A 17,088-nucleotide genomic window follows, 5' to 3' on the forward strand; every position below is an offset into this window, starting at 1 on the left:
CATGGCTGTGGGTCCCTCCCAGTGGCGTATGGTACCCAGCCACATCTGTGTGCCATGTGCACCCACAGCTCTGCTCATCTCATGTCCCCCAGCCCTCCCTGAGCATGAGAACAAGGAGTTTTGCCAGTGTTGCTCTGGTTATGGCCATGCATAGGTGCTTTGGCCTCGCTGTGCCTTAGTTTCCCCATCAAAGGTGCAGATACCATGGCATGGCAGCCAGGTGTGATGGCAGTCAGTGAAGTGAGGAAGGCACAACACCTTCACCAACTTCGGTTCCCCCCTTAAAGTGACCCCAGAGATGGGCTGGGCCCTGTGAAGAAGCAAATGTGTTTGCTGCCGTGGCCCCGCTGGGACCCTTTTTGTGGCCGGGTGCACCTTGCCTCTGTCCCCCGTGGAAGGTGACCTTCCAACCCAGGGCAAGGCCTGGCGCCACCGCCCACGGAGGGACAACCTCCCCAGCTGGGCTTGCGTAGGCGTCAGCCGCGATGGCACAGATAACCCTGCACGCAGGTCCCCAGCGCGGGGCCGGGAGGGGGCTGGGGCAGGGTTAGCACGCGGGACCCCGAGGCAGCAGTGGGAGGCTGCTCCTTCCTCCTTCCTTCTTGGCAGCAAGCCCACCCCTGCCAGGGGTTACCAGCCGTGCGGCCGAGCGTGGGGCAATCAACAGAGAATGGGGGGGGGTTTGATGGAGGGGTGCCGGGCTCAGGGTTGGCTCACTCCTCCCAGAGGTGCTGGGAAGCCCTCTCCTCCTTTGTCATCCAGGGCCCTTGGGCCAGTTGACTTTGCAAGCCATCAGGTGCTCCCCAGGGGTTGGGGAACCCAACTTTGGGGTGTCAACCATAGGGGTTACCCTGGGATGGGCCTTGAAACCTCCCATGGTGAAATGTGTGTACCCCAGCAACAGTGGGTCCCCAGGAGTGGACGCAGCCACCTCTGTGGCAGGCTGCAAGGACATGGAGCCATTGGTGCAGCAGGTAGGGCACGTGGCACCCTTGTCCCCCCCCACCTGGGGGAGTGCTCACCTACAGAGCCACCTCGCTTCATCACTCTCCTGGGACAGGGAAAGCTGCAGCCTTGTCCCTGCTGCTGAGGAACCACCATGAGGATCCAAGGCCAGTGGCTGCTCTGGAGCTGGGCACTGTGGGGTCTCTGGGTGCTGCCAGGTAAGTGATGGGGTTCCCCACACTGCTGCTGTTCTGACTGGGTGGTCGATAACATCTGGGTGATGGGTGATGGGCTGTGAACAACTCTCCGCCTGCTCAAGTGCTGCAAGTTTGAGCCTGAGTACCTGGCTGGGGTTTGTCCCTGTCTCCACTGGTACCACAGGCTCAGTGTGGTCTCCTGACTACAGCAGGGGAAGTGGGGGTGGGGGCTTGTGGGTCAAATGGGGACTGTTGCCCATGGGGAAGGTGCTTATCTTGCTCTTGGTGTTGGTCTGGCTGTGTGTGCTGGGGTGGAGACCAGCGCCGAGAATGATGTGTGGCCTGGGGCCACCTTCCTCCTGTAGCAGGGAGGAGGAATGGGTTTGATGGGGACCATAGGGGCTCCAGGCTGTTTTTTTTCCCTTGTCCTGTCCTCACCAACCTGCTGTGCTGCCAGCACAAGCTGGGGAGACAGGGGAGCAGCCCCTTGCTCCTGTGGCAGATCCTGGCAGGATTTCCTCGGAGGCTGACAGCACCAGCACCGAGCTGGCTCTGGAGCTGGGCATGTGCCAGGCATTCCTCAACACTGCAGCCACCCAGCCAGAGCACCTCTCTCTGGCTGGCAGGACCACCACCACCACCTCCGCAGGCAGCCAGGGCCCAGGTAAGGCTGGCAGGCAGCTGGCACCGGGCAGGTTCCTGCCTGCTGGGGCCATGGCTCGGTTGATCCAGCTGGAGCCGCCTTGTCTCACCCCACAGGCAGCCCTGTGCCACCGGCCACAGGCAGAGCTCTGGTCCCAGCCAGGAGCAGTGGTGAGCAGTGGGTGTCTCCCAGCGTGGCAGCTCTCCCTGGGGATCTGGCCACACAAGGCATACTCCAGGCAGGGGCTGGGGTCTCCTTTCCAGACGCTGCCAGCCACCCAACCAGTGTCCCTGCAGCTCCCACCACTGCTGAGCATGGGCAGCTTCTGTCCCTCATGCTGGGTCTTGCCACAGGCAGAGACAATGCTGGGCCAGGCAAAATCACATTGTCCCCAGCTCCAGGTGTCCCTGCTGTAATGGAGACAAGCAAACCACCATCAAACAGCAACACGACTCCTGAGCAGGCTGTGGAAGTGGCCAGAGTGGCTCTGGGCAGCATCCCTGGAGAGCCGGTCCAGGGAACAACTGCCCCCATGCAAGAGGGGACTCCAGCCAAGCCACACGTGGATGCAGCCAGTGCACTGATAGGTGCCACCCCAGCATCAGGTGGAGGTCTGTCCTTTCCAGTGGCACATGTCTTGGCTGATCAACCTGTGCTTGGGACAGAAGTATCTCCCTCAGTCACTGTCAAATTGACTGATGCCAACAAGTCAGTGCAGCTGGGAAATGCAGTCACTACAGAAAGGATGCCAAGGACAGAATGGACCACAGTGCCACCACTCCCCCTGGACAAGCACAGGACAGGGACATCACCCCCCAGCATCAGCAAGAGCTCTGCTGAGCCAGATGCAGATGCCATGTTCCCATCCCAGGAGGACACACCAGAGCTGGACAAGGCCACCTCAGGTCCTGCCACAGCAGCCACCATCTCTCGGGACATGGGCAGCCCTGTGAAGCCAGCAGTAACCTCAGCCAGCCCTGCCAACAGCCTCCCCTGGGGTACCCCCCAGGCAGCCACAGAGGGGGCGAGGATGGTGCCCCCACCATCTGCAGATCCCCCAAGCACATCCTCGGCAAAGGTCACATTTTCTTCTGCCACCGTTGGCATCGGCAGGCCTACAGAGCCAGGGACACGTGCCTTGTCCAAAGCCAACCACAACACCTCACAGGCCCCCCCTGTGCCTCCTGCTCAGCTGCCTCCAGCCCTTTCTCCCTGGCTCCCTGGTGGTGCTTTGCTGGACACAGAAGAGCCACTTCCCCCCAGTGACAATGCAGCCCCTGGCCCTGCTGGAGGTGGGCAGCCTGGAGCCAATGCTGTCACCCACCCCCAGGCCACTGCACTACCTCCAGGCACACCAGCTGTGGCAATGGATGTCACTGCTGCAGAACACATCCCCGCTGCATCGTTCCCAGCTCTGGGAAGTGCCAGCACTGACCTGGTGTCCATCAAGAGCAAGCCAAGCACCAGAGCCATGGCAGGCACCACTTCTCCAGAGACCAAGGCCATCCCAGTGGAGCTCAACAAGGGGCTGTCCACCCCCACAGCTCCCAATGGCTCTGGTGGTCCCTCTCCAGGGCTCTTTATCTACTCCATGGGATCTCTGCTTGCCCAGACTCCCTCAGCAGACCCTGGGGCCAGCACAACAGAGGCAGCTGCAGATGGAGTCCCTCCAGCCAGACCCAGCACGGCCACGTCCTTGTCCCACACAGGTGCTGGTGGAGCAAAGCCAGATGGGGCCCCTCGAGCTGCTGCTGCACCAATACCTTCTGTCAGCCAGCCATCCTCCCTCGTTAGCACCACTCCAGTTAGTGAAGCAATGAGAGGAACAGCATCGCTGGCCAGTGGCAATGTCACCACAACACTCAGGAACACCAGAACCACCCCTGATGTGTCTTCCCACCGCAGCCAGCCTGGTCCCACTGTGGGCTCAGCACTCCCAGGAACTGGTGTCACCCCTGGACCTGTACCAGCCCCACTGCTCCAGGATCAGCCCCGACATGGGGCAGCTCCAGGGACAGAGACGTGGTCACCCAGTGCTGCACCAGGTGTGGTCACAGCTGTGCCGGGTACCCTGCAGGTGCCCAGAGCAGCCACTGACACTGTGGCATCACGAGCAGGTGTCCCACCTCTCCTGGAAGGCCATTCCACTGCAGGAATGATTTTGGGGGGGTCCCCATCCAGCGTCCCACCAGGGATGGCAGCAGGCATATCCCCACTGTCCTTGGCTACCCCACTGCCAGTGGTGGGTGCTTCAGGTGACCCTGAAGGCAGCACCACAGGGCAAGTGGTGGGCATGGTATTCTCAGAGGTGAGCATGGAGAAGGACCTGAGTGCCAGCTCAGCTCCTGACCTGGGGAGTGGTGCAGTGGGGCCAGGTCCCAGCCATGTGATCGTCACCACTGGGCCATCACCAGAGCCTCCCACCCAAGGTACTCCCCAAACCAGACACCTGGTGGATCTGTCTATCCTGGCTCCCAGGGACAGTCGCTCGGCTCCATCAGCCATGTCTGACCTCAGCCCGGCACTGGACATGGTCAGCCCCCTCCCAAACACTGCCAGCAAGACGCCCCAGCCCGTGACACTGCTGCTCCCCAAAAATGCAGCTACAGGGGCAGATGGGGACAGGTTCCCACTGGCAGAAGATGACAGAACCGTGCAGGCAGCTGCAGGCTCAACTCCACTTGAAATCAGAGGGGCAGGTGCCATGACAGGTGCCCTCCACAGTGGTGACACTGCTCTGAGGACATCCCCAATGGTGTCACCTCCTGTCACAGCCAGCATCACTGCTTGGACAAGCACAGCTGCATTGGGCCACAGCGATCACACCGGTGAGCCCACCATGGACATGGCTACTGACACAGCTTTTTCCACCATGGGGAATGGCACTTCAGAGCTGTCCCTGAGGCTGCCCACTGCTATGTCTGGGATGGCTGAGCCAGGCACTGGTGAAGTCCCCCTGTCAGGACACTCTGTCCCAGGCAACAAAAGCCCTGTGCCAGCAGTGGTGGTAGGCACGGTGTCACCCACAGCTCTGGAGATGGTTACAGCAACTTCTCCTGGCCTCGCTCACAGCAGCACTGAGTCAGATGTCAGTGGGAAGACCCTTCCAGCAATGGTGGCATCCTCCTTCACCCCCAGCATCGCTGTTACTGGTCCAGCAGTGGGAGCAGGCGATGACAATATCGATAGGATCACAACTTATGCTTCTTCTGTCCCCAGCAGTGCCTTCACACCACGCAGCCCCCGTGTCCCTCTGAGGGTGTCCTCTGAAGCCACTAGTAACACCCATGGCCCAGGTACAGGGGCTCTCAGCCCAGGCCCTGAAGATGAGCCCATGGATGAGATCTCCTCAGCAACTCTTGGCCACACACAGGCATGGGAGACCACAGCCATGTCCTGGTCAGGTGCTGGCGATACCACCACCCAGTGGGACACCATCCTCCCTGAGAGCAGTGCCAAGGAGGCAGCACCTGCAGCCAGCACCATCAGCACCCATGTGCCTGTCTCCAATGCTGCTGGCACAAGCCCAGCCACCGTGCCAGGCACCAGCATGTCCCCTGGCAATACAATCCTGCCAGACACCTCAACCAGTGGGGAGACCGAGGCCACCACAGCTGTGCTGACTGCCACAACGAAAGCCACCAGCAGTGTCCTGTCCTCTGCTGTCAGACACAACGAGGCAGGAGGAGGCGGTGACCTTGTCCTATCCCCAGCAGCACCTACTCCCACTGTGGAGGCAACCACTGGGTCCTGGCGTGTTCTTGGTCCCAGCTCTGCCATGGTGGTGCCCAGCTCAACCCAGCCCAGCCCACTTGGCCAGGTGAAGGAGCCAGCGACAGCCCCCTTGGCTACCCTCAGTGCTGGTGCTGCAGGGGGGGCAGGAACTGGATGGAGCCCCTCTAAACCAGCAACAGAGGACACTGCTCCCACTGCTGTCACCAGCCGTGCCCTGGGACAGGCAGTGAGCACATCATCTCCTAGCACCCCGACCTTCCTGGGTGAACCTGCCTGGGGGAAGAGCACAGCCACCACTGCAGGCAGCACCACTGGCATCACTGCAGGCATCACTGCATTCACCACTGCAGGCAGCACTGTGGCCATCACTGCAGGCAGCAACACAGGCAGCACCGTGGCCATCCCTGCAGGCAGCATGGTGACTGTTGCACCCACAGCCCCAGGGAGCCCAGCCAAGGAGGCAGGAGGTCTCCCAGGCACCACAGCACCAGAGAGTCCACCAGCCACCACCAGGTCTGCCACCACCCCTGGTCCTGCCTTTGGGACTGAGGGGGGACTGGTCACAGCACCAAGAACAACCGTCCACACCACCAGCGGCCACAGAAATCCTGCCCCTGAGCCTCTACCCACCCACAGGCTTATCAGTAAGTAGATTTTCTTCTTCCCAAAGCAAGCCAGAAGGGGCTGCCAGCCGACCCAGCACCACCATGGCTGATGGTGTGGCTTGGGCCAGGGTGACTCATCTGCACTGCATATTGGGCTGCTGGATTCATGGGGAAAAGTGAAATCTGCCATTGGAGAACGTAACATTCTGAGTTGAAAAACGGGCTAAAAGTTGGGTTACAAGGCACCAGAGTGCTGGTCTGGCTGGGGGCAGCTTAGACCCAGCATCCTCGTGGTGAGGCAGTAAGTCTGCTCTGGCCACCAGAAGGTGTTAATGTTTTTTCACCTTTTTGATTATTCTCCTGCCCGTGTCAGCGCCAGCAGCCTCGCTCTACCCTTTTGGCATGGAGGGAGGGGACCAAGAGTGCATCCAGAGGATGGTGGATTTTAACTCCCCACTGTTCAAGCCAGAGATCGGGTTCCCCTTTGGGAAGAAGCTGCGGGATGTTCTCTATGTGAGTTGCCCCCTCACTGAGCACATAAGGGATGAACAATCTCTTTGGTAGAAAAAAAACCAACAACATGGAAGTGGAACAGAAACCAAATTTCATCTGAATGTTAATGTTTTTGCAAATTAAAATAGCAGGTTTCTGCTCGCCCATGGAGGCTACAAGCCACAAAGGCTGGGCAGGAGCTGCCTGCGGTGTTGGCAATTAACAAGTTATTTTGGTTAGTTTACAGATAACGGACAGATCATCTTCCCACCCACTGACAGCTACGTCCTCTCCAACCCCAACCCACCTCCCCGGGGCTTCAATGGCCGGGAGGGTTTTCCAGTGGTGGCTGCCTTCTGGGATGACGCAGATTTCTCCCAGGGTGTTGGCACCACCTGGTACCAGGTCAGGTTCACCAAAGTGTTCTCCTGGGAGATGTTGGCTTCCAGCTCTCCCATTAAACCCTCTCTCTTGCCAACTGGCAGGAGTACTCCACCCTCAGCTCTACCCAAGATCCCTTTGTCCACGATGTGGAAGCAAAGATTGAGAAATACCTGAAAACCCCCTACCAAGCAAAATGGACCTTGAAGGTGACATGGGAGAAGGCTCCAGCATACCCATCCCAGCAAGATGACACTCAGGTGAGTAGTGGGGGACCCAGGTGATGGAGAAGACTGTCACCAGTCCCTGATGACATGCTACTGCTCTCCTGCAGCTTGATGCAGGCATTTCCAGTCTTACCACCTCAGTCTGCAATGTGGGGAGAGCAGGGAGGGTTTTGGGGGTGCTAAGTGAATGCCTTGGGTTTCTCCAGACAAACACCTACCAAGCGGTCCTGACCACCGATGGGAACCGCTCCTTCGCCCTGCTGCTCTACCAGGATGGTGGGATGCAGTGGGACTACACCAAGCTGGCTGCAGACAATGTGCTGATCGGTTTCTCCAGGTGCTGTGCACGCGTGGCTGCATTTTAGGACAGCAGGGATTTCTCCCGGCACTCTGTCAGGGCCATTGGAGGACAGCCCAGCTTCCAGTCCCAGAGCAACCCTCTCCCGTTTAAACCCTCTCTCCTGCAAACAGCAGCAGTTCCCACCCCAACTCCTCTGTGAGGAGTGGAGGAGGGTTGCATTGGAACAGTGACCCCAAACCTCTTCTCCCCACACAGTGGTGATGGTTATGCCCAGAATAATGAGCTGACTCAAAAGCCACCAGCTGTCAAGTACCGACCTGACCAGCACAGCAGCGCTGGCACTGGTATGGCACCAGGGAGGCCTCGGGATTGGTGGGTGAGGAGGGAGCCATGGGAGTCCTCCATCCTCTTGGTGGAGGACACCAAGAGCAAAGCACGGGCGTCCCATGTCCTGCTGTGGCTTGCCATGGCCACGTCGGCTCTAGAGGGAGCCTGGAGACCTTGTCTCAGGTCAATGGCCAGGGACAGCTGTCCCACGGGATCCCCCTTGGCATGAGGTGACACCGCAGCCGAGCTGTGCTGATCCTCGGTTGCCCCCCAGGTGTGCGTGGGCTGTGGATATACAGGCTGGACACCCGCTCCCGGGTGAACTACAGGCTGCGGTGCCTGGTGTGGCTGGACATGGAGCCAGCTCCAGCCACCTGGAACACCGAGCTGCTGCCTTGTCCCTGCTCCTGGCCACAGGCGCAGCTGGACCCCCGCTACCGCCGGAGCAGAGGTGCCAAGCGTGGCCGCCCAGGGCCAGACGTGGGGTGAGGGGACAGAAAGGGGTCCCCTCCTGCTCGGGGGCAGCCCTGATTCCCTCCCACCCTTTCAGGCCCAGTGGACACCTCCATGAGGATGCTGCGCACTGTGTCCCCGAACCCAGCTGGAGCTGGGGTGCGGTGCCTGTACCAAGACGGGAGCTTGCTCGAGGGCTGGCAGGAGAGAGCATGGAGCCTGCCCACCCACCTGGGGGCTGGTAAGTGGGCACCAGTTCTTCCTCACTCTAAAACACCCTGAGCACCAAGTGCTCTGCAGGCATAGTGGGGACCCTGGCACTCCCCAGCACCCACTGCCTTCCCCACAGATGAGGAGCTGAAGGCCTTCAACTGGTGCTGCCGGCGTGTGGGGAAGCCCCTGTTCTGCACCAGGTTTGCTGAGAAGAGACCCCGGGTGGGCTGCGAGGGATACGTGCCACCCACTCCTGGTGAGTCCCCAGGGCTCAACCTCCTCCATGCCAGGGTCCTGGGTGGGTGGCATGGATGTATGGGGAGCCCACACATTAACCACACTTTGCAGCATCCCAGTGGGGGCTGCTGAGCCCAGAGCAGCACTGGGGGCTGCTCTCTTCCATGCAGTGACACCAGCATTTGTTTTTCTTCCTCCCATCTAAATGGCTCCGTCTCCTTTGGACTCCAGCTGGTGCCTTTGGGGATCCCCACATCACCACCCTGGATGGACTCACCTACACCTTCAATGGGCTTGGGGACTTTGTCCTGCTGCTGGCCAGTGATGCCCAGACCAGCTTCGTGCTGCAAGGACGCACAGCCCGGACTGGCACAGCCCAGGCCACCAATTTTGTGGCCTTTGCTGCCCAGTATATCTCCACCACCACCACAACAGTGAGTAGGAGTGACCCAGGTACTGGTTTGAGCATTTAACTGGGACAAGACCCCTATGGCAGGTTGGGCATTGCCTCTTCATCACTTACAAGTGGCCAAGACTCAAGAAGCATCCCTTCTTCTCTCCTTGCCACCTCTCATGACTCCAACAAAGTGCTAATAGTGGTGGGTTGAACTAAGACTAATGAGCCACAGTTCTAACATCTCTTGCAAGCTGACCAGAGAGGGCCTGGAGCTCTGCAGGAACATGCTCTTCTCCACCCTCTTCATTGCACACCCTTCGCCCAGACCACCAGTCTCCTCTGGACACGTTAGCACAAGCGTGTACCCTTCCTTGCTTTGCTGAGTTGTTGCCCACACCCATTTCAGTAGGTAAAATCTTCCAGAGTCACCAGAAGCAGCCACTGAGCAGTGGGGGGGGGGAGGGGGGGGCGGGTCAGAATCTGGAGCCCACCAGCATGGCTCTCTGCACTACCATGCTCAGCCAAGCAGTGGTGGTGGCCTCTGTGTGCACCATGCTAACAATGACGGGGGAGCAGCTTGCTGTCCTCTTCTGTGCAGCCATCAAATCTGGTTTATCATGTGTTTGGAGGGATGAAGAGCACTTGAACATGGCCCCTGAGGTTGAGCCTCTGCCAGAGATGAAGGAGGATAGGGTTTATCTCACATGTCCAAGGGGGGACAGTAGGGAGGGAAAAGCAGAGGAGCTGACTGGGATATCTGCAATTATTTGCAGGTTGAGTGGACCTTGGGGAGCCATGGTGACATCCAGGTCCTTCTGAACAATGAAACCATTCAGTTTTTCTATTCCCAAGGTGAGCAGAATGTGCTGTTAAATGTATCTGGGGGGGATGAGTGTTGTCCTCATTCCATGAGTATCAGCCCTGCCTGGCATGAGGGCAGCCATCCTGAGCTCCACCCAATGCCTCCCACCTGTACCATCTCTGACTTGGTCAGGGTGGATGGGGATCACCCCCCACCCTAAAATTCAGGAGCACCATTTCAGACCCTGTCCTTCTGTGGACTCTCCCTCTGTGTTCTCCTTCTTCTGCAGACATGGCTGCCGAGATGCACTACAGCCCTGGTGTCCTGCTGGTCAATGACTCCTCTGTCATGGCCGTCTTTGATGGCTCCATTGCTGTCTCCATCTCTGCAACCTCCGGGATCCTCAGCATGGTCTGCAGTCTGCCTCATCAATACCGCAACAGCACCAAGGGCCTCCTGGGTGAGGACTTCTGACACTGCTGCAGAGCCTGAGTGTAAAGTCCCCTTCCCAACCTAAAGCAGGCTGGAAAACCCTTGGGGAATGTGCTTGTGAGGGCAGGGACCCCTGGGTCTAAACTAAGCACTGACCAGCACTGGGGAGGAGGTCAACCCTGGTGATGCTCCATCAGGTGTGTGGGACCATGACCCTGCAGACGACTTCCAGATGTCAAATGGTACCAGCATCGCTTTGAATAGCAGCGAGGAAGAGATCTATGGCTATGGGATGACCTGTAAGTCTGGTCTCGAGATTCACTTTGATGATCCCTGCACCTTCTGCCCATGGTTTGCCTGGAGACATTTAGACACTTGTCTGAGCAAAAGCGATGCAAGGGAAGTCCTTTCTTCTCCTCACTGCTCTGTGGTAACGAGCCCTAAAATATAACAAACCCTAAAAACCCCAGGCTACCTGTGGTGTGCTCTCTTGCAGGGGCTGTTGGAGAACACAGCCTGTTTGCTCAGCCTCTGGACTCACCAGTAATGAACTTCACACCAATCTTCTTGTCTCGGCTGCGGCAGGAGAACGAAAGCCAGTACCAGCTGGCAGCCTCACAGTGCCACGGAAACAAGGAATGCATCTATGATTCGCTGAGCACAGGGGATGTGGCCCTGGGCTTGGCCACCCAGAGCCTTGCAGCTGACTTCCAGCAGAAGAAGAGAGTACTCAGTAAGTGGAGCAGATCCTCACCTCCCAGAGGGCACAGCTTGAGTAACCAGGCAGAGCCCTGTTCCCTCCTTGGGCTCTTTTGCTCCATGTGAGGCAGGAGAGAAGTCACCAAGGTCTCGGAGTTGCATTTCCTGACTAGCTGGTCTCCAAAGCCTCAGAGCTGCCACTATGCTGTGTGATAGGAAGGCTTTGTTGGTGGGCAGTCATGGTGGCATCTGCCTGGGGTCCCATGCTCAACACGAAGGACTCAAGAGCCAAGTGGTGCCAAGGCCACATAGCAAACACGCAGCTGTGTGCTAGTCTACTCTTTTCTCAGATGCCTTCCCTCCTGTCATCACCGGTGACACCTCGCTCACGGCCTTCAGGACAGAGAGGGTCAGGAGGCAGTTCCGTGCCGCGGGGGTGGGCGCACGTTTCATCCCCCACCTCTCACCAGAGCTCAACATATCTGGTAAGGAAAGAGGGACAGGGCAGCTGGGTCAGGATGGGGGAACACGGGCCACTTGGCTCCTTTCCTCTGCCACCTCCTCTAACTCCCACCTCTTTCTCCTGGCAGAGAGTGGCACTCTGACATGGGAGCCCCACGGGATGGCCCCGCTCACAGTCAACCTGGAGGCTGTTGGGTCCAACAACCTCTCCTCCCTCCTCCAGCTCCGCTTCACCCTTTGCAGCTGCAGCAGGAGTCAGGAGTGTGACTACAGTGACACCGTCACCCTCGGGGGATCCTCCCTACAGGTAGTGTGCTGGAAAGCTCCTCCAGCATCACACCATGCATAGTTGTCTTCTCTGCCCACCCGTCCTCCTCATGTCCCCTAAGCTGGTGTCACCATCCCCTTCCCAGCTGGCAGCCTGCAGGTGTGATGGTGGCTACTCAGGTCCCTTCTGCCAGGACCCTCCGGACCCCTGTGCCCAGGGATGTTTCCCCGGTGTGGGCTGTGACTCACGCACAGGCTGTGGCCCCTGCCCGGCTGGCCTGACCGGTGATGGGCAGCATTGCTCAGGTGACAAGGGCTTGCCATGGCCACCAGGAAGCTGGGGCATCAATGGGACCCCAGCTGAGGTATTTCTCCTGGTGTCATGCTGGTTTCCCTTGGCAGATATCGACGAGTGCACAGAGGGGACGATGTGCCCAGGGAACAGCACCTGCACCAACACAATAGGCAGCTACACCTGCTCCTGCCTGGCCGGCGAGGAGGGTGAGTATGGGCACCCCTGCAGGCATGGACGTGGTCCTCATCTCCTTACCCCTTGGTCTTGGTGGAAAAGGGCTCCTGTGGGACCAAAATTGGCCAGAGAGGAGAGGAGGGGGAGCTGGCTGAACTCTGTGCCTAAGTCCTTGCTGTCCTCAATAGAACGGACCAGAATACAGCCACCCCTTGTGCTCTCAGGCTGCAGCTCTCACTAATGACATTTTTTTCCCTGAAATTTTTCTCTTTGAGAAACAAAAAAATCACATCCCATTGAAGTTCAAATGTGGAAGTGGGGGGGCTAAAAACAAACCTGGTTTTCAGGTGGTTTTGGTAGGGTTGGGGTGATGGTTTTCACTCCTGTTCTAATGCAGCAGGCTGGGATTTCAAAGGGCAAAAGGTTCCAGCAGGACTTTTCCTTGAGGATCTGAAATTCATACTAGAAGACCTAAGGGCATATTAAAATAGACCAAAACCTGGAAGAAAGGCATCACCATCTATGCAGTGGCTGGGGACAGATCAGTGCTCTGGGGCTATACCTGACCTGGGCTCCCTGTCCCACAGGTGAGAGGCCAGGCTGTGGCTCAGCCTGCAGCTCCCACTCCTGCCCCGAGGGCTACTGCAGCAATGGAGGACACTGCCACGTGCACCCTGTCACTTGCACCCCCGCCTGCGCCTGCCCCCCGGCTTTCACCGACCAGCGTTGCCTGCTGGCAGGGGGCGATTTCCATCCTCTGCCCCAAGCAGGTGGGTGCCTCCCAGGGGGGTGATCCCCTTCTTGCCTTGATCCCAGGATGCCAGAGCCACTGCTGTGACTTTTCCCTGGCAGATCTCCCCTGGAGAAGCATCCAGCTGAGGGTCAGGACACTGCAAAATGCCTCTGTTGGGGAAGTCAATGACACGGTATGTCACTGGAGGGGACAAGCCTGTGGAGAGGGGCACACTGAGCAGTGTGGCAGCTTGGGGTGCCCATGCCTTTGTATCCTCCCCTCCCGCAGGATCATAGAATCAGTTTTGTTGGAAAGGACCTTTAAGATATCCAGTCCAACCATTAACCCAGGACTGTCAAGTCCACCACTAAACCATGTCCCTCAGGACCACATCTACACATCTTTTAAATACCTCCAGGGATGGGGTTTCCACAATTTCCCTGGCAGCCTGTTCCAGGGCCTGACAACCCTTGTGCTTTTCCTAATACCCAATTTAAACCTCCCCTGGAGCAACCTTGTTCTCTTGTTCTGTCTCTTGCAACTTGGGAGAAGAGACCAACACCTACCTGGACCCCCAGGAACCCAGTGGGTCTGCTGAAGGCAGTGGCAGCCATGTGACACCAGCTGTGGCTGTGGCCATGTGCCAGGTCCCCAGCATGTGAACGAAAGGCCAGAGCTGCCCTCAGGGCTTGGCCACAGTGCCCTTGTTGCCCTTCAACTTCTCCCCATGCCAGTGCTGTCCTGCCCGCCCCTAACACCCTCCTGCTCTCCCTGCTACAGGTCTCAGCCATCCTGGGCTCCCTGGAAGTAAAGGCTTTCCAGAGCAACACCAACATCACTCAGATGTGAGTAGGCTGTGGGGTGGCCCCTGCCCACCCTGAAAAGCCAACATGGCAGGGCTGGGGCTGGGGCTGCAGGGTTTGAGACAGGAAAGGCATTTTCCCCCAAACTGAGGGTCTGTTTTTCCAATCCTAATACTAGGGACACGAGGGTCTCATGGTACCTTCCAGCAGCAATGCCCATATGCTTCTTCCCTTCCTTATGCCCCTCCAAATGGGGAAACTGAGGCATTATGAGGCTTGGCTGATCTATGATGCAGCAGCAGCTTGGTCAGCAGCCCCATTCTTTCTCCACAGGACAGACAGTGATGGCTTCACCTTCGTGGTGGTGTCTGAGTTTGCCTACGACAGCCGTGGCATCGTCATCTGGTTCCTGAATGAGGAGCTGCTGGGAGCCATCACTGGTGCCTTCAACGGGCGGCGGGGGCGAAGGGAGGTGGATGGACACCTCCTCTTCCAGCCCCTGCATGAGGATAATGTCACTGACCTGGTGAAGCGTGAGTCACTCCCTGCACTGAGCTGGGGAGCCCAGGAGGAGCACCCCAGTGTCCCCAGGGTCCATCTCCCATCACCCTACGTGCCCTGGGGTGGTGGGTAACACTCTCCGGGGTGGTGGGTGGGCAGCAATCCCCACCCCAGGCATGGACTCAGCTCAAGGAGAGCTGGTGAAGCATCACAGGGTGATGCTGCTGCTTGGTTGAACCAGTACCATCCCTCCCCAGTGACGGTGGCTGAGCTGAGGAGCTATTTCCCCTGCAGTCTGTATGGCTACAAAGGATACCGGCTCCACTACATGGAGACCATGGGCTTCGTCTGCATCTCACCTTGCAAGATGGGCTACTGCCAGCATGGTGGCCAGTGCCAGCACCTGCCCGAGGGGCCCACATGCAGGTAGCAGCAGTGCTGGGGACAGACAAGACCACTGGGCATGGTCACATCTTCCCACGGCATCACTGCTCTTCCCTCCCTTCCTCTCCATCCACAGCTGCCTGCCCTTCTCCATCTTCTCCCCCTCCGGCTCCCGCTGTGAGCGGTTGGCCATCAGCCTTGCTGCCTTCCTCGGCATCTTGCTGGGAGCTCTGGCTCTGCTCTGTCTCCTGCTCACCACCGCCTGCCTGGCCTCGCGCCTCTGCCGTGGACGCCGCCGCCGGCACCGTGGGTGAGCTGTGGGACAGGGCCACACAGGGGTGGGTGCTGCAGGTGTGGCGGGGACTGGATGTTGGGGGTCAGGAAGAGCTTTGCCAGCCCAAAAAAAAAGGTGAAAAATCCATCTCCAGAAGCTCCATGGCTGGTGGGACCCATCTGGCCTGGGTAGGGGGAGCAAGGGATTGGGCTGAGTGATCTTTTAGCGTCTTCGAGACCCTTTCCCAGTCATCTGCTGTTCAGGGGTGTAACAATGTCAGTGGGTGTAATAATATCAGTGGGTTGAACATTAACTTCCCTTTTCCCTCATATCAGGGAATATTTGTGTTTCTTCCTCATCCCACCCAGTGCTTGGTTACAGACAAGATCTTTATTTAATTTTAATTTGAATGCTATCCAAATGATTTCCAGTGCAATTCATGTTGCTCTGGAAAGAGTTGGTCTGGAGCAAGAAAAAGGCAGCTGCAGGACTGGACCTTGCTCTCCTGCAGAGCAGGGAGTTAGCAGATGGCTGTCAAGGTGCAAGGCTGGGGTAGAAGCACCATCATCTCCTTCCTCCCAACCCAGCCCTTGGTCCCGGTGTGGCATCCACGGGCAGGGGAAGTTCAGCACCCCGAGACCCTGGCTCTGGTGGGAGCTATGTCCTGCTCCCACTGCTGGCTCCCTGCTGGCCCAGGAGCTGGGGCTTTTCGGGAAGCATCTCTGTTCATTTGCACTTGTGGCAGGGCAAGAAATTGTGTGTGCACAACAGCTGGGGCTTTTCCTCCTCTTGTAGCCTCATCTTGCCTCCACACTGGGTCACTGCGCACTCTGCCATCCAAACCATGTTGGGGTTCTCCCAGCCCCCTTAATATGTCACACCCTTTCTGCTTCTCTACTCCTAGGGCAAGGGAGGACTTCTGGAAGCCACGGCCCTTCTCCTGTGAGTACATCCCTGTGAAACCCCCCACCCTGGCTCTGCTTCACTCTGGTCTTCAAGCCCTGCTTATCTTCCCCTCTCCAGCCCTGATGACAGCAGGAGAGCAGGCAATGACCCTTCACTCCCACTCCCCAGCAAGGCATTGGGAACCACAGCTCCAGACAATTGACCCCTCAGTCCAGGTCTGCTGCAGGGTTTTTGACCTCATGGGGGATAGGGGTGGGGGGGTTATATCCTGGTCCAGTGCTTGGGAGCTGTGCTCATCCCAGAGCAGCAGGGATTCTTTGACTGGTGCTAGGGGCTGTGCCTCTGCCTGAGCTGGTAGTGAAGACCAGAACCCAACAGGATGGCATGGCCCGTCCCTGTTTTACAGATGAAGATCCAGAGACCCCACGTTAGGCCTCTGAGCCAGCCCCACCAGCAGCCCTAGCCTGCCACGGTCCTGCCCTGGCTCCTCCAGGCTCACAGAGGAGCCAGATGCTGCTGCCAGACCTTTTGCCCCCTTTTGGGGTTTCCATCAGTGGTGCCTGCTTGGAGTCAGCTGCCTTCTGAGGTCTGGTCTTTGTCGGAGGATTCACTCTGAAGGAGGTGTGTTTTATGAGTGAAAAATGTGCCTTTATGTTGAGTGACAAAAGCAAGAGGATTTCACTTTCCCCTGAGGACCCGCGAAGGCAATTGGGATAGTCCATGAATGTGTCAGGACCAGGGTATGCTCTGGTGCAAGGGAATCAGACCCAGCAGAACCACTGACACCAGAGTCAGGTGGGGCAATGCAATGAATATAATCTGTTAGGAACAACCTAGAATAAACTAAAAATTATGAGTAAGTTGCCGCTGAGCATATTGTCTGCGCCCCATGGTGCCCATGCACCAGCCCTGCTTCCCTGGCACCGAGCTCTCAAGTCTCTGCTTTCTGCTGGTCCCCTCCACGGGGCCAAAGAGAAAAGGTGGAGGTACCTTTTTTATATTTCTCTACCCCCTCATTCCCCCTGCAAAGCTGCAAGTCTCCCTGGCTGCTCTCCCCAGACACTGCTCACAGTGATCACACAGGCTGATCAATACACACCCCGCAGGCCTTTGCCCCTGCTGGGGGAAGATGCTGCACCCAAGGGTGCATCAGCCCCCAGCTCCAGCCCTGCTGCCCCAGGGCCCCAGCTGGGAGGGTGGCAG

The 17,088-nt window shown here is 58.2% G+C and overlaps 1 protein-coding gene across 1 annotated transcript; it reads left to right on the plus strand.

The window, feature by feature from the left end:
• The first annotated feature begins 1,099 nt into the window (after positions 1-1,099).
• On the plus strand, positions 1,100-16,646 carry MUC4 (mucin 4, cell surface associated). The gene is made up of 29 exons (XM_051626574.1): positions 1,100-1,163; positions 1,645-1,806; positions 2,139-6,164; positions 6,499-6,638; positions 6,858-7,022; positions 7,103-7,258; positions 7,432-7,562; positions 7,782-7,870; positions 8,128-8,304; positions 8,404-8,547; positions 8,656-8,775; positions 8,988-9,190; positions 9,927-10,005; positions 10,245-10,415; positions 10,585-10,686; positions 10,884-11,120; positions 11,437-11,571; positions 11,677-11,855; positions 11,962-12,121; positions 12,218-12,316; positions 12,872-13,054; positions 13,137-13,210; positions 13,798-13,862; positions 14,154-14,353; positions 14,579-14,747; positions 14,842-15,015; positions 15,884-15,921; positions 16,003-16,100; positions 16,292-16,646. Exons 1-29 carry the CDS (start codon positions 1,100-1,102, stop codon positions 16,346-16,348), a joined length of 7,797 nt encoding a protein of 2,598 aa, XP_051482534.1. The 3' UTR covers positions 16,349-16,646.
• The last annotated feature ends 442 nt before the right edge of the window (positions 16,647-17,088 follow it).

This window comes from Apus apus, chromosome 8, assembly GCF_020740795.1.
Source record: "Apus apus isolate bApuApu2 chromosome 8, bApuApu2.pri.cur, whole genome shotgun sequence".
In the NCBI taxonomy this organism is placed as follows: domain Eukaryota; kingdom Metazoa; phylum Chordata; class Aves; order Apodiformes; family Apodidae; genus Apus; species Apus apus.